This window comes from Ovis aries, chromosome 5, assembly GCF_016772045.2.
Source record: "Ovis aries strain OAR_USU_Benz2616 breed Rambouillet chromosome 5, ARS-UI_Ramb_v3.0, whole genome shotgun sequence".
NCBI classification, from domain to species: Eukaryota; Metazoa; Chordata; class Mammalia; order Artiodactyla; family Bovidae; genus Ovis; species Ovis aries.
Genome location: NC_056058.1, coordinates 91,867,595 through 91,890,329, shown reverse-complemented (window position 1 = coordinate 91,890,329; position 22,735 = coordinate 91,867,595). Strand labels below are relative to the sequence as shown.

At 38.9% G+C, this 22,735-nt stretch overlaps 1 protein-coding gene across 20 annotated transcripts in view; it reads left to right on the top strand.

The window, feature by feature from the left end:
• The window catches only part of MCTP1 (multiple C2 and transmembrane domain containing 1), a 556,599-nt gene that overhangs the window by 339,649 nt on the left and 194,215 nt on the right, over positions 1-22,735 (top strand). For all 20 annotated transcript variants that reach the window (XM_042250767.2, XM_060416015.1, XM_042250765.2 and 17 more), the window contains 3 exons: positions 1,642-1,812; positions 4,362-4,492; positions 22,427-22,613. In XM_042250767.2, coding sequence (XP_042106701.1) covers positions 1,642-1,812; positions 4,362-4,492; positions 22,427-22,613 — 489 coding nt within the window. The remainder of the gene's footprint in view (positions 1-1,641; positions 1,813-4,361; positions 4,493-22,426; positions 22,614-22,735) is intronic.

Here is a 22,735-nt window from a genome sequence, read left to right as displayed (position 1 = left end):
CTATATAAAATAAGTAGCATGAAATCATAGAATAAAAGAAAACTTGAAGATTATTTGGTGCAGTGAATTCTGAACAATTATTTTAATCTGAGAAATCCTTGGTTCAAACAAAATCGATGAGGTAACCCTATGGATAAATCAGATGGGAGCAGAGGGGCTTCACTGAGGTGGAGTATGGAGTCCTGTGGAAGGTACAGGTGCTCCATGTAACCTCGGTTTCTCTTCAGAACACAGGTGACATTGCTCCTGGGCTCATGGAGGTGAGGGATGTGTAGGCAAAGCCTTGCATTGATATTAATAAGGCAGAGTTGTTCAAACTTTACTGGTACAATGTGATTTAGAAAGATTTCCATGGAAATGTTCAAATATTAAAAGTATTATCTTTTGAAGAATGTAGTTTTCATTTTCCCAATAAGCATCCTAAAATGCATGACTTTTGATGATAGATAAAAATGGCTATGGCATTGCTGTGGTATAGGAAAAAAGTAAGAATTCAGAGTGAGAGGGGGAATTATAAAAAATAGACTATAACTTTAATGTAGAAGGAATTAGACCAGAAATAGAGATAATCCATAATTTAGTGTAGTACTTTGAGATTGGAAGAAACATTGAATTTCTTCATGAAATGACTATAAGTGAAGAAAATGTGCTTAACAACATGAAAAATATAGCAATTTTTATGAGACTTCTTGGTTTTGAATCCAGATTGAAAAGGTCTTTAATATTTTAGCTACTTTTTCTGGTTTGTTTTATACGCTGTTTAGTTCAAAGAGATTATGTGGCCATTTTTAGATTTGCTGATTTTTAAAATTTTTGAATTTGTCCACTGATTTGAATATTGTCTTAGAATTGAGCAACTGAAAATTATTAAAGAAAGTGTTCAAATACTAAAGTGATAAATAAATCCAGAAACATATACCTGCCAATATAAATCACATACGTAATTTTAAAATTTTGTAATAAAAGTTTCAGGCATAAGCAAGACATCTTAGGAGGAATATTGAGTTTATTCTGTTCTATTATACCTTAGTTTTTAGTGAGCTGAAACTCAGTTATTTTCTCTTGTAGAAATAAAAAAGCTTTTAAATTGCTTGAATAGAACTTGAAACTAATCTTAGAACTAAAAACCACCTGTAAAATCCTTTTGTAAGATGAAAAAAAGATTTTAAAAATCATTACTGACAGTTGTTAGCTGTGTTTATTATGACTTGTAATAATAAAAACTTTGAAGCAGCTGAGACAGAAAAAAACTGCCACCAATTAAAAATTACATATCACAGTGTGGGTGAGGCCTTTTATATTTATATATTTGTACATATTTAAAGACAAGCATATTTGACACGTGCAAATATTCTTCGATAGTCTTCAAGCATCTGCTTGTAATTCTGAGTTGAAAACTAAACTTTATTTTGAGTACACACCTCTTTTACACAGCAACCTTAAATTTATGAGATGATCATTTCATCAGTATTGATTATATAATTATTAAATAATTAATAATCTATTATTTTTAATTTCAAAAGCCTGTAACTGCCTATTTTTTATTTTTGAAAAACTATAGCAACAGAGGAAAGGGTCATGCCAAATGTGGTATTTTGGTTTAAAGCACAATAAGCTAATTCTGTTTTCCTTCACCACAAGTTTCAGACTCAAAGTTTACGTCTGTCAGACGTACACAGAAAATCACACCTGTGGAGAGGAATCGTCAGCATCACATTGATTGAAGGGCGAGACCTCAAGGCGATGGATTCAAACGGGTTGAGTGACCCCTATGTGAAGTTCCGACTTGGGCATCAAAAGTACAAGAGCAAGGTGACCGATCTCTTTTGTGTTCCCATCAGTGCTTGGAAGGCAGTGGTTGGTTAATAGCCACATTCTTTGAGACATGAGAACACTGGGCACTTTTTAATGCTTTACAGAACCACGTTTGAGCATTATGTCAGGAAACAGGATCGGCAATTGTATTGCATTCTTTTCGTTCTATGTGACCTTTGGTAAACTGTTTCTCTCTGTCTCAATTTCTTCATCTATCACACAGAATAATACTAGAAACTATCTTTTGGGGGAAAAAAAAAAAAGGCTGGAGCAAGCCCAAGTCAATGCCTGGAGCATAAAATGCTCAGAGAGTGTTGGCTGCGTCTGAGACTAGCACACTAACTACAAGCAGCATCATTTGACGTGCAGTAAGAATCTTCATGCAGCACTCAGTACTCTGCACCATTTTATTCAAACTGACTTACATTGATGAAGATTGCAGGGTTTTAAAACTTTATTCAGAAATCAAAGGGCCGAGTTTCTGCTGCCACTACAGCCAAGTTACTTTGCCTCTCCATACTCCCATTTCCTCATCTGTGAGAATGAGAAGGAAAACACTGCCTACCTAATAAAGTTATTGAGAAGATGGGATACTATACGTCAAGTATGTAAAGGGTTTAAAATATTGCTTTGCCCAAATAAATAATCAATTGTAGTAGCTGAAGGAAGGGGAAGAGTAAACACTTTGTGTAATAACACATATTATTAGTAATAACATATTAAATAATCATATTATTAACAGAAGTAGTAATAATTAGTGAAGGTCATAGTTGTCTATATGTGACAGTTACATTTATCTGGGTTATATCTAAACACAACCTCTTGAATGATCAGCTTCTCCAGCTAGTATGCATTGATAGCTTGGGATAATTGATTACATCCATCTTGTATTAAAAATCACTTTCGCCTTTGGGAATATCTTCACCTTTACATACAATTTTTGTGAACGTTTCATCAACAGCCTGCCCAGGTTCCTTTTGGCCCAGGGACTTCTCATCAGTGATGTAGACAGTTAGAAATACCACAGAGTGATTTGTTAGCAGGCTGATGGGTCAGCTTGTTGAGTGTTCCCACTGAAGGGGAAGACATCACTTCTGACCTATAGGAAATCATATGGAGAAGACAATCCTAATAAACTGAAAGCCTAGGCTTTTTTGGGCCAAACAAGTAAAACAGTCCACTCCCCCAAACACTGCAGGAGTTCATCTGAACCCAGTTATGAGACATTTGAATTATCATAGTATCCATCCAGTGTCATCTTTTTTTTTCTGCATTGGGCTTAATAATAACACTCTAAAGAAAGTACTGATTCCCTAAAATAGATACCTATGACCACTTTCATCTTGTCCTTTATCAATTAACATTATTTCCATGTTCTGATAGGCTTAAAACATTACTTATTTTTATAGTTCTGCTCTTTAGGTGTGAAATATGAAACCCAGCTATGGACACGTGTCTCTCTCTGCTCTTTCTTCCCATGATGTATTGCAGATTAATTTCAGATTATGAACTTTAAAAATTGTGATTCATTTGCATTACCTCTGCACATAACATACTTCATTGCTTTCAAAGTCTTTACATCTGAAGATCTGTCTCTCATACATTAAAAAGAGAAAAGACCACTACAGGCCCTCCTGCTAAAAAGAAAGAATAGAGAAACAAATATGAATGAATGCTGTGCAGCCCAATGAGGAGTGAAATTTAAAACACATCAGTATTGGGTCACTTTATTCATTGATTCCACCAGCTGTCTTATCTAAACACTTGAAGGTACAAAATTGCACATCTGATGTCCTTCTTGTGTATGCAACATGGAAATTACACACACACACACACACACACACACATGCTCATATTAATTCACAAGCATTTTTGGCATAGCGCTTTGGGGCAAGAAATCTGAAACGCTAATCAAAGACTTGAGTTATAATCTAGCTATTAAACCTTAATGACTGTGGCCTCACTTAAACTTCAGGTCTTGGCTTCTTCGTGTATAAAATGGGGATGATATATCAGTGTTGTCATTCTAAGGTAAAAGTTTGCCTGGCCACCAAAAACTTACTTTTCCCCCCTCCTACAGAACTTAGTTGTCTGTTTTCTTCACCATTCTGTTTGAATTCTATGTAAGATGGAAGTAAGGGGGGGTGGGGGGGGGGAGAAACTCTCGAAATGCTCACCTCCTTTTTCTGTAAGATCACAGACTTTGAGTTATATCTTCATGCATTAACTGGTTATGTAAAACAAGTGCTGTTATCTGAGTGAGCTACTTCACTTAGAGACTGTTTGCCCTTTCTATATAATTTGTGTCTCTCATCTATTGTTCATGATGAGGAGAAGGTGCCTCTTGGTCTTTAGGACATGTCTTTTTGAGTTCTTTCAGGGCATATGCAGTAAAAATGCTGACATCTAATGTCCATCATTTCTGGAAGCTCTCATTCAAATCTCACATGCTTTTCTAGGTAGTACCTAAAGTTTGATTTATGTCTCAAGTTGCATTTTTTAAGACTGATACTGATGAGATAGTAATGACATTTTGTTTTTTCCAGATTATGCCCAAAACATTGAATCCTCAGTGGAGGGAACAATTTGATTTTCATCTCTATGAAGAAAGAGGAGGGATCATTGATATCACTGCCTGGGACAAAGACGCTGGGAAAAGGGACGACTTTATTGGCAGGTTTGTGCAATTTGGTATTTTCGATTCATCCTAGAGAGGGTAAGTTTTTTAACAAAAAGTTTAGTCTAAGTCTGGTATTATAACTGATCTTCACTGTTTCGAAGCAAGGGATCTTACCATCGGAAAGCAAGGCTTGGGTGAACTGAAAAATAGATTTTGAAGACTGACCAGTAGGTGGCAGTTTTGACCAGTTGATGGACAGGCTACTTGAATTTGATATCCAGGAGTTTTCTCCCTATGTTGGGGACATTGTGCATGAACATTACAGGAGTTGAGAAAGAGGAATCTCCTTTGATGTACAATGCTTAAAAGGAGCAAAGAGCATATTCATAGTGTGCAAAGTAATCAGAAATAATATCGCTTTTCATAAAGCATATTGTGACCGTAAAATGTGTTGTTTCATCCAGCTCCCTGCAAAGTAGAGAATCTTGACAATCTCCTAGGAGTTCACAAATCTCCCAGGAGTTCAAGTGTTAGTGAAGGAAGTGTGTAGGTGAGGCAGATTCACATTAATCTGATAATGCCGTGAAGAAAAGAATATTCTGAGGCCTGCATGACATCTCTGCACAGTTCAGTTCAGTCACGTCCAACTCTTGTGACCCCATGGACTGCAGCACGCCAGGCCACCCTGTCCATCACCAACTCCCGGAGCTTATTCAAACTCATGTCTGATGAGTCGGTGATGCCATCCAACCATCTCATCCTCTTTCGTCCTCTTCTCCTCCTACCTTCAATCTTTCCCAGCATCGGGGTCTTTTCCAAGGAGTCAGCTCTTCACATCAGGTGGCCAAAGTATTGGAGCTTCAGCTTCAGCATCACAACAAGCTTATTTTGAAAAACTGTTTGAATTATATGATTGTTTTCTTATTTTTACACCTATTTTTGTATTTTCAGTAGTTACATATATGTGTCTTTATAGCAAAACATATTGAAATGTCAATACTGAGATAAAACACAGTGTACAGAAGAACTTTTTAGTTTAAAAACTTCTTCCTTCACTGTAGTTCACGTGGTTTCCAGGTCTCTAAACATACAACCTGAAGAAAGGCACACATACTACTAATAATAAAGGGGATTTTACACTAGGGGAGCAAAACACAGGAATCCAACCCAATGTATGTATCTTTTTGTCTTTTTCCTATTCTAAGAAATATGTTTTAAACAATAGTTTTTTTCATAGGATTACAGGATGAGAGGTCAAAGATGAGCTTCAGTTAACCTTTAATATTTTATTTACAAATGGAACTAGAAAAACACCACTAATCTTATGCCATGTTACATTTCAGTCCTTTTTAAATGACAAGCCTTTACTGCATGGTTTTTTCCCTCTAGTAAAATACTGTTTTCAGGGTTTTCTTAATGTTCTATCTAGTTCTCTTTGGGCTGTACCACTAGCTTGCTGCTGCTGCTGCTGCTGCTGCTGCTGCTAAGTCACTTCAGTCGTGTCCAACTCTGTGCGACCCCACAGACAGCAGCCCACCAGGCTCCCCTGTCCCTGGGATTCTCTAGGCAAGAACACTGGAGTGGGTTGCCATTTCCTTCTCCAATGCATGAAAGTGAAAAGGGAAAGGGAAAGCTTAAGTAACAGTAAAGATCTGTTCATACACGGAATACATTTTATTATGAATACGTCTGTTTCTTTTTCCCTCAATATGCTATGAGCTATTTTGAGTAGATACTGTTCTACCTATTCCTTGAATAATTCATTCATTTTCATAATTTTTAGCAACATTAGCTCTATTCGGTGACCATCAGAATGACTGCCATGTGTAACTCACTACCTCAATCTCATTGCTTTGTATTCGAATTTTCTTATATGAGTAAAATCATGACATAAATCATAAAATATATTGGCTTCTTGTACTTCTGGGTCCACAATCCATGAAGTCCTTCTTATCCTATTTTCCATTTTTTTTTTCCATGATAACATTTACCCCTTAAACAACTCTTCTTTCTTTGAGAAGAATCTCCAAATTTGGAAATGATGAAAATTTCTAAGCCCATTTTTTAAATTTTTGGTTGTGCTGGGTCTTCATTGCTGCGTACGGGCTTTCTCTAGTTCCAGTGAGTGGGAGCTCCTTCTTATTGCAGTGTGTGGGCTTCTGATTGCAGAGGATTCTCTTGTGTCAGAGCACAGGCTGTAGGCGCATGGGCTTGAGTACTTGAGGTGTGCGGGCTTAGTTGCCCTGTGGAATGTGGAATTTCCCAAGATCAGGGATCAAACCACATCCCCTGCATTGGCAGGTAGAATCTTATCCACTGTACCACTGGGAAAGTCCTCTCAGCTCATTTTCACTGACTTTTCCCTTTTCCTCACTTGATAATATTATGGATTCTTCAAGGGCAGGCCTAATTATTTTAAGAAATGTTTGGCAGAGAGGTAGACCTATGTATCCCACTTCATCTTGTTTCTATGGGTTTGTTCCTGTTTTGGCAATTTTTGAGAGAACAGTGATAAATGGCACTCTGAAGATTATAGTGATTGCTCTAGACAACTAGGGGGCTAAGAAGGTCTCATGAAGAGTGGAAAAAGAGAAGAAATCCATTTTTGGAGTTTCTAGGTTGGGGAACATGTGCAAGTCCTCGCAGGTGCTGGGGGACTGGTGTGCCCTGAGAGGGCTTGGAAGCTCCGTACGCCTTACCACATACCTCCCGTGCCTCTCTTCCATCCAGGGCCATATCCTTTTCTAATAAACTAGTTATCTAGTTCGAAGTGTATCCCACCCTTATTTTTTAAGTTGTTGAAAGTGCTTCAGTTCAGTTCAGTCACTCAGTCGTGTCCAACTCTTTGCGATCCCCTGAATCATAGCACGCCAGGCCTACCTGTCCATCACCAACTCCCAGAGTCCACCCAAACTCATGTCCATTGAGTCCATGATGCCATCCAAACATCTCATCCTGTTGTCCCCTTCTCCTCCTGCCTTCAATCTTTCCCAGCATCAGGGTCTTTTCAAATGAGTCAGCTCTTCGCATGAGGTGGCCAAAATATTGGAGTTTTAGCTTCAACATCAGTCCTTTCAATGAACACACAGAACTGATCTCCTTTAGGATGGACTGGTTGTATCTCCTTGCAGTCCAAGGGACTCTCAAGAGTCTTCTCCAATACTACAGTTCAAAAGCATCAATTCTTCTGCGCTCAGCTTTCTCTATACTCCAACTCTCACATCCATACATGACCACTGGAAAGACCATAGCCTTGACTAGACGGACCTTCTCGCATGTCGTTTCTGGCTTGGGCTCTGCATGGGTTGTTGGATGACTTCCTTATGCCCATGGCTATTACACAGAAGAACTTTACGAGCAGGATCAAGGAGACCTACTCCAGCACCCTTATTGCTTGAATGGACACAACTGTGTGCTCTGCTTCCCAGTATCTTCGTTAGATTAAAACTGACTTAGATGGAGAGTCAAATAGTACCTTTAAAGAATTATAAGGATTTCTGAAACTCTCATTTATTTTGAATGACTTACTTTTATTTCCAGTTACATTTTTGTTGGAAAGATCCCCTGGAGAAGGGAATGGCAACCCACCCCAGTATTCTTGCCTAGAGAGCTCCATGGACAGAGGAGCCTGGTGGGCTACAGTCCATGGGATCACAAAAGAGTTGGACACGACTGAGCGACTAACACTATCTGGCATCAGCTTCACTAAAGAAATTCACATTTGGTCATTTATCAAATATAACTCCCTATGAAAGCAATTTGAGCCAAGAATTTTTACAGTAAACAGAGCGCAGGTAGACAGACAGACTCTTAGGACCACTTTTGAGTATCAGTTTGAATTCTTTTGCATAGTAAAGGGAATTATTGTTGAATCTGGGATAGTCAAAGATGGACATTGTATACTCTGCTAATTTAACAAAGATGCCTGTGGCAGAAAAAGAAATGACTATGGCAAATACCATTATTTTCAATCTAGTTGATGGCCAGAAAGCAGCTGAAGGTCTTGATCACTCACTTTATGCTTACTCAATTGTACTTTACACACATCCTGCTGCTGAAGAACAATATATTACTAGATCAAAGTAGAAGGCAAGTAGACTGGCATGTGTTTATGTGGAGGTTGTGTGGTAATAGTCGAAATAATGCAGATCATAATAGAATTCCTTGATCCTAGAATAGTTTAGAAGAGAACTGACTTACCTTCTAATTACATTTGAGTTCTAAGATTAAAATAACAGCAAAAGTGTCATCATGATCTCCTGTGTTCTTTTGCAAGTGCTGTTGCAACATTCTATGTCTATATTAAATTATTTTTAATTAATTTATTGAAATATATTTTACATGAAATATGTAAATTGAAGGTGTACAACATGTTGATTTAATACATGTATATATTGTAATACAGTTGCCATTGTAGCTATAGTTGGTGCCTCTATCATGTCATATATTATTTTTGTGTGTTTGTGTGTGTGTGTGTGTGTGTGTGTGTATGTGGAAATAATTAAGATGTGTCTCTATTCACTTAGAAGTTAAAGACTTCTGGGAGTTGGCTGGTAGCTGGCGAATAAATTTAAAGTTGGCTGTGGAGGGTAATGCTGTTCCATTGATGTCTATTAACTTTTTAAGGATCCTTTTTGCTCCTTCTCAAGTACATCAGACATCTTCCCACCTCAGGACCTTTCCCTCCATCTCCACGTGTCCACCTGTCTAGCTTCTTCACCTACTTTAGATCTGTGCACAAGTGTGATACCAGGGAGGCAGCCATCCCAACTCTATGTAAAAATGAAACTCCTTTTCCTTGACGTCCCATTTCCTTTTTCCTGCTTTGTTCTCTGCATCAAGGTCCATCACCATTGAACACACTATGCATTTTGCCCATTTTATCCTTTACCTCCCATCAGTAGAATGTGAGCTTCACGAGGGTGGGAATTTTTGAGCTGTGTTGTTCATCGTGGCATCCTCAATACCTAGAAAAGCGTATGGCAAATAATAGGTGCTTAAGAAGTATCTGCTAGATTTAACTTTACACACGTGAAGCTTGATTGAATGCTGGAATTATAGCTCTTCCTTCTCTAAATAAATATAGATAGAATTTGACAACAGATGTTAAGGCAACAGCAGTTAGAACTACATGTCTTAGTGGTAAGTATAGAGTTTCAGTATAATTAAGAAAGATTTGTATATAATTCAAAAGGGAGAATTAATGAATTAAAGTGTTAAAGTGTCTGAGTAATCTTTGTACTTGAAAAATACTGACTGGTTGCATTTGAAAAAAATGCCTATCCATTTACAAAGATATTTATAATTTTTATCATAATGTCTAACGAGTTAATGCTATCTGGTTGTTAAATTTTACCAAAAAAAAATTAAATTTACTATAAATGGAAAGAAACAACAACAATAATAATGTTTTACACTGTAAGGGGAATTATTATGTACTTTAGCTCAATATTAGGGTAAAACAAGGGTGGTTCATATTTTACCAATTTTGCAGGTGCAAAAAGTGAGGTGTTTTTGAGGTATAGCCAAATGGTTTAGCGACTGTTCAGCTAGTATGAATTTGAGGCAACTTATCTGAGATTGAAATCCAGGATTCCTGACTCTAGAATCCATGCCCCTTTCACTTTGGTCTCATATTCAGCATCTTCTGGAGCCATTAAGTGCTTGATAAAATACCAGGTGGGCAGTAAACCCACTTGGATGTGTGCACCATACTGCAAGTTTGAACAACAAATTTTACCTGTCACTGAACTACAGATTTCAAGTGAAGGTGAAATAATGTTAATCTGCAAGTAATTATTTAACTTTCTGATCACCTGCATTTTGGCAGGCAAGAAGGACTGCCACCTTTACGATAATCAGCTAATAAATCCTCATGATTGTTACACTTTTATGCAGAGCAGTAATCTGAACAAATTGGCTGCTGACAGCTGTGGTAAATTGCTAAGAATGAGTGCTGTCAGAAAACAAGTTGTTTTTATGAACATGCAGAATACGTAAATCCCATGTTAAGCAATTTCATTCGGTCGGAGTTATTTGCAATCCAATATAGCAAGATTTATAGCATTATTTATTAGTGTGCAAAATGCTTGTTTATCTTTAAAGCGGCATTGATTTGGTGCCCATATATTTTCAGTTGGTGGATTGCTCCTAACTTTATTTGCTGGATTGTTATCAGGACCAAGACATTGATACTGCCCATGGCAACAGAGTGCTACAGATGCAAACTTCAGTAGGAAGTTATATTTTAACACAACTTTTCTTATTAATATGTAAGAAAAAAAGTTATTCCGAATGGGCAAGTTCTGGGTGAAGAAAAATGCTTTCAAGTGCTATGACCATAAAAATAAATCTGTGGCTCTGTAATTTAATGCCAAAGGAAAGAGAATGTGGAATGAGTAGGCATACACATACGTCTCTCTAGGTACAGTGTGGAAAATGAGGCAACAGCCTTTGACTTTGTAAATTAACCAAGTTAATATTTCTTAATTGAAGGACATTGCATGTGAGCGTTTGACACTCTATAGGTTCTGATTTGCAGTGATTCATATTTGTGATATAAATACTACAGTGATTATTCTACTTCCTACCTAAATCAGATTAGAAGCAATTTCTGCTTTATTATTAATTTGAAAGCACAAGATAACTATTCAGAAAACTCTAAACTGAAGAGAATTTTTAATGGAATCATTGTGTTTCACCATTTTCCTTACTAGGGACTGAGTGAAATATTTCATTTGGGAGATAGGTAATGTTTCGATAAAGAATGGAGCGTCATTGAGTCTTGTCTTGGTTTGTAGTAAACTCAAGTCAAATATATTAAGATTTCAATCCATTTTCTTTCATGACTTACTATTTTTTCTTCTGAAGACTTTCTCAGAAAGTTTATACTCACTGCAGTATTTTATATATGATAAACAAAGTTTCCAAAGACTGTTTCCATGCACCACTGTGGATATGTTAAGCAGCTTACCTTCTAGGCAGTGAAGGGGAACCTCTCAGGTTTGTATTAATAGAAGTATCCTCTGATAAATCCATCTCCCCAAAGACAGTTGGACGTGACAACTGCTGACAATAGAAAAGCAGTGATTGCGTTAGCTTTAGTAATGTCAGGTGGCGTGGACCTGCATCATCGTGAAACTTGAAAACCTTTAGTAGTTACCTGTTGAATTCTTTAAAATGCCAAGATTCTAAAGAGTTGTCTATCATATTGATTTATAATATGAGATCTTACATGTTGTTTTACCAGTGTAAGTAGTTCTCAAACAATAAACCTCAAAAAGTTTTCTAATTTTATCGATAAATTTGATCCAAATTATGTAAACTGTGTTTTTAGAAATTCTCCCCCACAAAAGAAATCCTATAGAGGCTTGTCTTCCTGTCCCGAGGCTTTGATTTTGTTTTATTTTGTTTTTTAATTAATTGATTTTTTATTGAAGGATAGAGGCTTTGTTTTTAAATGTTCTCTTATCTGGATGGCTTCGTCATATCGTGAGCTAGTACTTCAGGGCACAGTACACACTTAGAAGTTCCTTGTTAGAGGAGATATAAATTTCTGTTGCAGATATTCTTCCTGATAATTTAAAGCTGATTTTGGCGGAATTCTTGTTAGACCTGATTATGCCACACCCCCAGTTTGTAAATCAGAATCAGAATCAGAATGTAGCTGACACAGAGCTGGGTGAGGAGGAAATATGTCAACTCTGGGTGTTCTTGCCCATCATTCTGTTCACTTATGCTTGTCCAGTTAGCATAATCTTCAACCCACAGTTTCTTTACACGGATCTTTTATTGCTTTCATTTTTGTTTAATTGGAGTATAGTTGATTTACAATGTCGTGTTAGTTCCAGGTGTACAGCAAAATGATTCAGTTATACATACGTCTTTCTTTTCCATATTCTTTTCCCATAATGGTTATTACAGAGTACTGAGTAAGTTCCCTGTGCTGTGCAGTACATCCTTGTGGATTACCTATTTTATATATAGTAGTGTGTATATGGAGAAGGCAATGGCACCCCACTCCAGTGCTCTTGCCTGGAAACTCTCATGGGCAGAGGAGCCTGGTAGGCTGCAGTCCATCAGGTCATGAAGAGTCGGACATGACTGAGTGACTTCACTTTCGCTTTTCACTTTCATGCACTGGAGAAGGAAATGGCAACCCACTCCAGTGTTCTTGCCTGGAGAATCCCAGGGACGGGGGAGCCTGGTGGGCTGCCGTCTATGGGGTCGCGCAGAGTAGGACACTACTGAAGCAACTTAGCAGCAGCAACCGCAGCAGTGTGTATATGTTAATCCCAATGTCCTAATTGACTGGTATCTTTTAAAGCCATTGTCCATTTTGTGAGAATTGGTTCAGTTAAAGCTAGATGCCATTATCTATAAACCCACCTCCCTGGGCACATATCATATGGACTGCGGTTCAGTGGAAGCCAGTCAACAAGTTCAGGGGTCACTGTGAGCTCCTCTGTCAAGCGGCTCCTGCCTGTCACTCGAGATACTTGCCGGTCGCATGTGACATGATGCACAAGCCACCAGTATGAATACAGGTATAAAATATTTATGAAGCTCGAATTCTAGTTTTATTTTTTAATTTTCTGTCTTATTTTTAAATTAAAAAATACATAAATGCATCCAAATAGGCCTAACATTTACTTCCTGCACCTCACATGTACATCACTGGTGCTAATCACAAAACTTTTATCTGGGTTGGTGACTGGTTTAGGCATGGCAGATGGAAAGGTGGTAAGAAAAAAGTGATCAGAATACTGAACATTTTCTCCTTGAACTTAGGGGAAAATGTCACCAAATAAACGTGATGTATTCCTTTCACATGGCCAAGTAAGTGCGTATAGTTTTTATAAAGAGCAAAGAATTTCAAGCTTTGATATGGAAATCAGGAAATGGGGTTTGAGGTCTTAAAACCATCACTTAATTTCCCTGAGCCTCAATTTCCCATTTTGAGGTCTTTAAACACCATTACTTAATTTTTCTGAGCCTCAATTTCCCATTTGTGGAATGAAGAAAGTAGCACTCAAATCTCTTTCAGTTTGAGTCTCTTTTGATTCTTCCATTGATAATTAATTGATTGATGAGTTGAGTTCAGTTCTGACAGTAAATTCTAAAGTTGTTCAATATCAAACTAAGGCATATGAGATAATAAAACTATATAGTGTTTACATAGCATTTTCATCTTTTCACAGTAGTTTTTGATCTATTGTTTCTGTATGCAAAGAGAAGGCATAAATGAGGAAAGCTGATGCATAAAAAGTTTAAGTGACTTGCTTAATATCACAATGCTAATGAATAATTCAGCTTTATTAAAACTCTAATGTTCTGAATCCCTGACATAAACTCTGAAGCCAAATAACTTCACTCAACAACACACTGGGTCTGTGGTAGTTCTGCAAGTAAGGATGTGAGAAATCACAAGGCTTACAAAGGGTTATATCCCTCAAATTTAACAGAAGCCTGATGCATAATGCAGTTAATATAAATAAATAGTTAATAAAGGGGTGCTGGAAAGAAATCAATCCACTTTCTAGGAAGACAATATAGAAATGGCAGCATGAGCAAAACTGCATGCTGATTCTGACTCTGCCACTATCAAAATGGGTAGAATTTTGGCCTCTCTGAAACTCCATCCCCTCCTCTTACAGAGCACCGACTGTATTCCAGGTATTGTACTAGGTGCCTGCCCTTGAGGTGTACCAAGAGGTGGACAGAAAAAGACAACTGCTGGTTATTGCCGTGAGAATTAGTTAAAAATTAGCCAAGCAAAGATAGGTGGATACATCATCTCAGGTAGATGGGGTTGCTTCCTTCACGACAGAACACAAGGAAGCAGGTGAGCCTTAGCATGGATGGTGGGAGAATTACAGACCATCAGGAGTTACTGAAATAGCAAGTGTAAATCAACAAGTAAACACCCCAGCTGACGGTAGGTTGTGGAGGATCCCATTGCCTTACTAAAGAACTTTCATAGATGGTGAGAGGCCAGGAGTGGGACATGGCCAGATTTGCTTCTTGGATATCTGTAACTGTCAGGATTGAATCGTGTTAATGGTTTTTGCATTAGGCCGGGTTCCCTATGGCTTCCCTGGTGGCTCAGATGTTAAAGCATCTGCCTGCAATGCAGGAGACCCAAGTTTGATTCCTGGGTAGGGAAGATCCCTTGGAGAAGAAAATGGCAACTCAGTCCAATACTCTTGCCTGGAAAATTCCATGGATGGCAGAGCCTGGTAGGCAACAGTCCATGGGGTTGCAAAGAGTTGGACATGACTGAGCGACTTCACTCACAGGTTCCCTAGGACACAGAGCTTGAAGCAGTGATGAGGTGTTGGTGCTTAAATGGGAGGTACAATCCCAGGCACTGAGGGTGAGAGAGAGAGAGAACATGATGCAGAGAAGATTAGAGGGTCATGCACAGTGATGTGTTACTGGGCTGGCCATGTTCCCAGAGTTTCAGAGACCCCATGGTTACTCAGCAGCTGTGCACCCTTGACCACGTGCACACAGGCAGGCAAGATGGAGAATCCTGCTTTTGGAATGGTTTGTGAGAGAGGGAAAGTTGTGGGGAGTTACCTTCCCATCTCCTATGCCATTGTTCTAAGTTCACCCCATCAGGAGAAAACGTCTACGTGGTTTCATCTGGTTTCTTTAGCGGTTGACCAGGAAGCCAGATCCCATACAGACTTCTTAGTGCAGCTTTTCATCCAAGGGCAGAAGTGGCATTAGAAGCCAGAAATTTGGGGCATGTGGCATTTGGGCCTAGGTGCACAGTGGCAGCCAAGGGGAGCACTCACCCCATTTGGGCAAGTGAGAGTTTTGACCATCCGAGGCCAGTCCTAGGTGAAAGACCTCACACCCAGTTGACTGGTCATAGTTGGAGGATGAGGAACAGCCCCTTGGAAAGACCCAGTCAAAATCAAAGCTAAGACAAATCCAGCAGCTGAGGACCCATCCAGGAGTTCCATGTAGAACCCAGGTATAAAACAAGATGTGAGAGGAACTGTTCTTTGAACCAAAGGGGAGAATCCACACCCCATTTTTCACCCTTCCTCCATCCATGGTGACTAGGATGCAAGCCCCAACCCATGCTCCTTAGAAGCCAATTTGAAGTGAGATTAGATTCTTACATCACCATTCAGACTTTTTTCTTTGGTGGGGTGGAGGCATAATACATCTGAGGAATAAAATTTCATTACCTGGAAGATGAATTTGTTCTCGTATGTTTTTTGATGTGTGGAATTACAAAAAAGAAAGATATGTTGTTGTTGTTGTTGTTGTTGTTGCTCTTTAGTTGCTAAGTCAGGTCCAACTCTTTGTGACCCCATAAGCTGCAGCATGCTAGGCTTCCCTGTCCTTCACTGTATCCCCAGAGTTTGCTCAAACACATGTCCATTGAGTCAGTGATGTTATCCAACAATCTCATGCTCTGTCACCTCCTTCTCCTCCTGCCTTCAGTCTTTCCCAGTATCAGGGCCTTTTCCAATGTGTTGGCTCTCTGTATCAGGTGGCCAAAGTATTGGAGTTTCAGCTTCAGCATCAGTCCTTCCAAGGAATTGAAATCAGGGTTGATTTCCTTTAGGATTGACTGGTTTGATCTCCTTGCAGTCCAAGGGACTCTCCAGAGTCTTCTCTAGCACCACAATGCAAAAGCATCAATTCCTCAGTGCTCGGCCTTCTTTATGGTCCAACTCTCACATGCATACATGACTACTAGAAAAAAACATAGCTTTGACTATACCGACCTTTGTCAGCAAAGCAATGTCTCTGCTTTTTAATAGCTAAGTTTGTCATAGCTTTCCTTCCAAGGAGCAAGTGTCTTTTAATTTCTTGGCTGCAGTCACCATTTACGGTGATTCTGGAACCCAAGAAAATAAAATTTATCACTGCTTCCACTTTTTCCCATTCTATTTGCCGTGAAGTGATGGAACTGGATGCCATGATCTTAGTTTTTTGAATGTTGAGTTTTAAGCCAGTTTTTTCATTCTCCTCTTTCACCCATATCAAGAGGTTTTTTAGTTTCTCTTCACTTTTCTGCAATTAGAGTGGTATCATCTGCATATCTGAGGCTGTTAATGTTTCTCCCAGCAGTCTTGATTCCAGCTTGTGAATCATCCAGCCCCAAGGAAGATGTAAACAACTGTAAATATGGATAGAGTTGTAACAAATTGTGGAATTTGAGGTTTTTGAGAACTTGAAATTCATCTAGTTCAATTACCTCGTAACACAGATAAGAAAACTAGAATTCAAGAGGATAAGTTCTCTAAGGAAAGGTCATACAACTAATTAGCAATAGATGGAGGGCTAGAACAAAAGGAATCTGATGCCCAATCTTGGGCTCTTTTCCCAGTATATGTATTTGGGGATTTCATGAATTTGCTTCAGTACTTTAAAATTTTGCATTTTCACGTTCTTAACAATATAAAACCCACAACTTTTGCTTATTCTGAGCCATCTGTATGACCACTGAGTATTTCTGTAACCAAGCTACAGCAAACCCTTCCTTTGTTGAGGACATAATAGTACAGGCAAGCCAAACACAGGTGAATCTGTCTTTTGGGCAAAGAGTCAGACACGACTGAGCGACTGAACTGAACTGAACTGAAGCAAATGCCATAAACTGGATATCTTATATTCAATGGAAGTTTATTTCTCACAGTTCTAGGGGTTGATCTACATTCAAGATCAAGACAGCATCAAATTTTCCATCTGGTTTCCTGGTTTATAACATGCTGTTTTCCTCTGTGTCCTCACATGATGAAGGATGAGAGATCTCTCTGGTACCTCTTTTATAAGGGCACTAATCCCATTCATGAGGGCTCCACCCTCATGAGCTAATCACTTCCCAAGTTCCACACTTCTTAATATGATCACACTGGGCACTAGCGTTCAACATATGAATTTTGGACACCACACAAACATTTAAGTCATAGTTTAGTCGCTCAGTCGTGTCCGACTCTTTGCAACCCCATGAATTGCAGCACACCAGGCCTCCCTGTCTATCACCAACTCCCAGAGTTCACTCAGACTCACATCCATCGAGTCTGTGATGCCATCCAGCCATCTCATCCTCTGTCGGCCCCTTCTCCTCCTGCCCCCAATCCCTCCCTGCATCAGGGTCTTTTCCAATGAGTCAACTCTTCACATGAGGTGGCCAAAGTACTGGAGTTTCAGCTTTAGCATCATTCCTTCCAAAGAAATCCCAGGGCTGATCTCCCTCAGAATGGACTGGTTGGATCTCCTTGCAGTCCAAGGGACTCTCAAGAGTCTTCTCCAACACCACAGTTCAAAAGCATCAATTCTTCAGCACTCAGCCTTCTTCACAGTCCAACTCTCACATCCATACACGACCACAGGGAAAACCATAGCCCTGACTAGACGGACCTTAGTTGGCAAAGTAATGTCTCTGCTTTTGAATATACTATCTAGGTTGGTCATAACTTTTCTTCCAAGGAGTAAGTGTGTTTGAATTTCATGGCTGCAATCACCATCTGCAGTGATTTTGGAGCCTCCCAAAAAATAAAGTCTGACACTGTTTCCACTGTTTCCCCATCTATTTCCCATGAAGTGATGGGACTGGATGCCATGATCTTCGTTTTCTGAATGTTGAGCTTTAAGCCAACTTTTTCACTCTCCTCTTTCACTTTCATCCAGAGGCTTTTTAGTTCCTCTTCACTTTCTGCCATAAGGGCGGTGTCATCTGCATATCTGAGGTGATTGATATTTCTCCCGGAAATCTTGATTCCAGCTCATGTTTCTTCCAGCCCAGCGTTTCTCATGATGTACTCTGCATAGAAGTTAAATAAGCAGGGTGACAATATACAGCCTTGACATACTCCTTTTCCTATTTGGAACCAGTCTGTTGTTTCATGTCCAGTTCTAACTTTTGCTTCCTGACCTGCATATAGACTTCTCAAGAGGCAGGTCAGGTGGTCTGGTATTCCCATCTCTCTCAGAATTTTCCACAGTTTATTGTGATCCACACAGTCAAAGGCTTTGGCATAGTCAATAAAGCAGAAATAGATGTTTTTCTGGAACTCTCTTGCTTTTCTCATGATCCAGCGGATGTTGGCAATTTGATCTCTGGTTCCTCTGCCTTTTCTAAAACCAGCTTGAACATCTGGAATTTCGTGGTTCACATATTGCTGAAGCCTGGCTTGGAGAATTTTGAGCATTACTTTACTAGCATGTGAGATGAGTGCAATTGTGCGGTAGTTTGAGCATTCTTTTGCATTGCCTTTTTTTGGGATTGGAATGAAAACTGACCTTTTCCAGTCCTGTGGCCACTGCTGAGTTTTCCAAATTTGCTGGCATATTGAGTGCAGCACTTTGACAGCATCATCTTTCAGGATTTGAAAGAGCTCAACTGGAATGCCATCACCTCCACTAGCTTTGTTTGTAGTGATGCTTTCTAAGGCCCACTTGACTTCACATTCCAGGATGTCTGGCTCTAGATGAGTGATCACACCATTGTGATTACCCGGGTCGTGAAGATCTTTTTTGTACAGTACTGACCCGTAAGTGTTACTTAGTACTGAATTCACTTTACAATATATTATGTTGCAGAAGTTCCACCTTTGTACACATGTATTCAATAACTACAAAGTGATAGCAAAAGGTTTTTCTCCACTGCATTCCAGCAATAATTTGATTTGATACCCATTTAATGCAGATATCAATGATGCTGTAATGATGACATTATCTCAAGTTAACAGGACAATTTTGCTTTGTTATTGGTGACATTTTGTTTTAAAAGGCATCTGAAGAATGCTCTTGAGCAGAGTTTTTAAATGAATAGGAGATCTGAGTAACCTCAACTAGCAAAATATGTCTTGAATTCACTTACTCTTTTATCAAAATAGTTGTATAAATAGTTATTTTCTATATTAAAATGATTGAAATCAAAATTCTGAAACATTAAATATAGGACAGGGCCTAGACTACTTATACAAATATACCCAATATTGAAAATCTAGTTGCAACAGAAAGGTATAATCCTCCCTACAAATGTATAATGATAATTTAAATTTTATTAGTTCCATAACTTTAAAAATTAAATTTGTAAGCTTTTCTTCATTTATTATTTTATAAGAACAATTGCAGCCTTCTTCCCTTGTTCATACATATTTTTAAAGCATAAAAATAACATACTTCTGCACTTGAAAACAGATAATTTTTCCATTTTGAAACAAATCCAGATATTACCCAATAAGAACCACCTCACACAGCACAAACTTCCTCCAGGATGAAAAATTATAATAATGACAGATCGGTTAAGGAAAAGTCCTAGATCTTGGATTCCAGAGTCCCAGGTTCAGGTCTGGCTCTGCTAGTAACTGTGCATCTCCATTAATTGAGGTAACTTCTCTGGCCCTAGGTTTCCTCATTGGTAAATTAAGGCAACTTTGAGGATCACAGATCATTATACCTATTGATATAAATGGTATATTGATATAATTGGAACCAGGTACAAAATTAAGTGAAATAGTCCAGCTGTAATGAAGAGGGCATTTGTATTTAAGCTTATTTAAATTCAAAACTCTTTTAGCACAATAAAAACAGCAAATCCATCGACCTGGTTTGATCTGAAAGTTGCCAATTTGCATTTCTTAGACCAGATCATCTTTAGAACACCTTCCCTAACTCTAAAGAATTAAATGCAGTGACTCTAATGTAAATCAGGAGGAGGACAACATCTAAATGACCAGCTTCCCAGGTGCGTCAGTGATTTAAAAAAAAAAAAAAAATCCACCTGCCAATGAAGGAGACACAGGTTCAATTCCTGCGTCAGGAAGATCCCCTGGAGAAGGAAATGGCAACCCAATCCAACATTCTTGCCTGGCAAATCCTAGGACAGAGGAGCCTGGCTCGCTACAGTCCATGGAGTCACAAAAGAGTCAGACATGAGTTCATGGCTAAACAATAACAATAACAAAAAATGGTAATAGGCATAGAAGGAAATCCTTCAGAAAGCTTCCAAGTTAAGAGAAATGCAGCATTATACAAAGGAATAGGGCATGAGACCCTTCTTGTCCCAACTGTATCCAACAGAAAGTACCATCTGAACTGTAATCTCTGTTCAATTCTCCAGTGTCATACTCTCAATCTTATCCGAAGATTCATTCACATTCAATAAATTGTAGGTTAGGCACTGTGCCAGATGCTGGAAAGATCTGTAGAAAATCAAATTTATGTTTTTCCTTTTTATTAGAAAATACATTTGATTAGCTGTCTTTCACTGTTGCATTTTTAACTCTCAATTTGTTCCAAGTATTATTAGGAACTAATTCCAATTAAAATGTGAATATTAAATAAGGTATTTGATGTGGTTTTTTGTCATTTAGAATTTAAGGAGACAGCATGGGAGTATTTCGAAATGGATGTTGTTGTGTTTGCTGAAACAATGAGGTTACTTGATATACACCCTTCTTCCAGACTTGATACAGACCCGAATATCCTGCTCTCTTGATAGTTAGCATCTAGCGCATACAGATTCTCTGTCACTGACCAGGAGGTTTCTTTTCTTCTTAATTTCTTGCATCTATATTCCTCTTCTTCCCAAATGTTTCTAGTCTGGATGTCTTTCGTGCCATTTCTGATAGGCAAAAATAAAACGTGTAAATGTGAAACTTTGATTCTGTTTCTAAAACCACTCACACTAAAGAGGTGTTTGAGCTCAACCATCAGGTTTGATGTCCTAGTCATAAAAGTTTAACTTAAAAGCAAACTAATAAACAATAAATAGAGTGGAGGATAAGAAGGGGCAAAAATTTAATCTTCCCTGATAGCTGTGTATGGATGTGAGAGTTGGACTGTGAAGAAAGCTGAGTGTCAAAGAATTGATGCTTTTGAACTGTGGTGTTGGAGAAGACTCTTGAGAGTCCCTTGGACTGCAAGGAGATCAGCCCTGGGATTTCTTTGCAAGGAATGATGCTAAAGCTGAAACTCCAATACTTTGGCTACCTCACGCAAAGTGTTGACTCATTGGAAAAGACTCTGATGCTGGGAGGGATTGGGGGCAGGAGAAGGGGACAACCGAGGATGAGATGGCTGAATGGCATCACGGACTTGATGGACGTGAGTCTGAGTGAACTCTGGGAGTTGGTGATGGACAGGGAGGCCTGGCGGGCTGCAATTCATGGGGTCGCAAAGAGTCAGACACGACTGAGTGACTGAACTGAACTGAACTGATAGCTGACCACTCTGTTTATGACATTCCCATATTTATTCTTTTCATTGGCTATTTCCTGTTTTAAATGTCTTTTACTCATGTCTGCCCCCTTTGTCTCAGTTTATTGGCCTGTGGTCACCACAGTAATCTTTCTCTTCCAATTCAATTGACATTTTTATGAAAAGAATTTGTTCAATTCTGAGAGGGTGGCATGCTGAGCATGGGCTACCATGTTATTACAAAGTTTCTCTTGAAACTTTGAGCTATAACACTTGAGCTATAATGTCCTCAGAGGATCTGTTAATTTAGATTCATGTAGTGTTCTGTGAATAAACTGACATGGTTTTAAAAATGCAAAACGTCTGACATCATCATAGTGATGATCTCTTCACTCTTAATAGCATTTATGAACAACCACAAAACACCTATGTTTTTTAGAGTGTAACACAAGTTCAGACTTTTGGTAGTTTAGACAGCTCCTATTAGTCTTTCTACAAGCAAGGCCTCACTCATCTGGACCATCTTGGGGTTGAAAGCCCTTGCTGATTTATAAATGTGGTGACAACGGGTAGTAATCAAATCAGATAAGCACACTTCTTGCCTCTTACAAGAAATAAGCAATTAGTTACTAAAATAATCAGAGTCTGAATTTTGTGAAGTCAGGTGACATGAAAGGAACATGCTTCCAGTGGTTCAAATGGTATTTCCATTGATTTATTTTTCACATAGCTCTGAGCAGCCTGCACCTCCACTGTTTGATGTGGCCAAAAAAAAATTTTTAAAGCCTGTTGCTAATTCAAAACATTTGTTTTTAGGTGCCAGATTGACCTGTCGGCTCTCAGTAGGGAGCAGACACACAAGCTGGAGTTGCAGCTGGAAGAAGGGGAGGGGCACCTGGTATTGCTGGTCACCCTGACAGCTTCGGCCACTGTCAGCATCTCTGACCTCTCCGTCAACTCCCTGGAGGACCAGAAAGAACGCGAGGAAATACTGAAGCGATATGTACGTATGTAACCCTCCTCCCTCAGGGTCAGGGGTGACTAGATAAGGTTGTAAATAACTTACGTGGAGTGGCAGGAATATATCTGCAAAAGCTGTCTGACAGACGAATCAGCAGAAGGCAG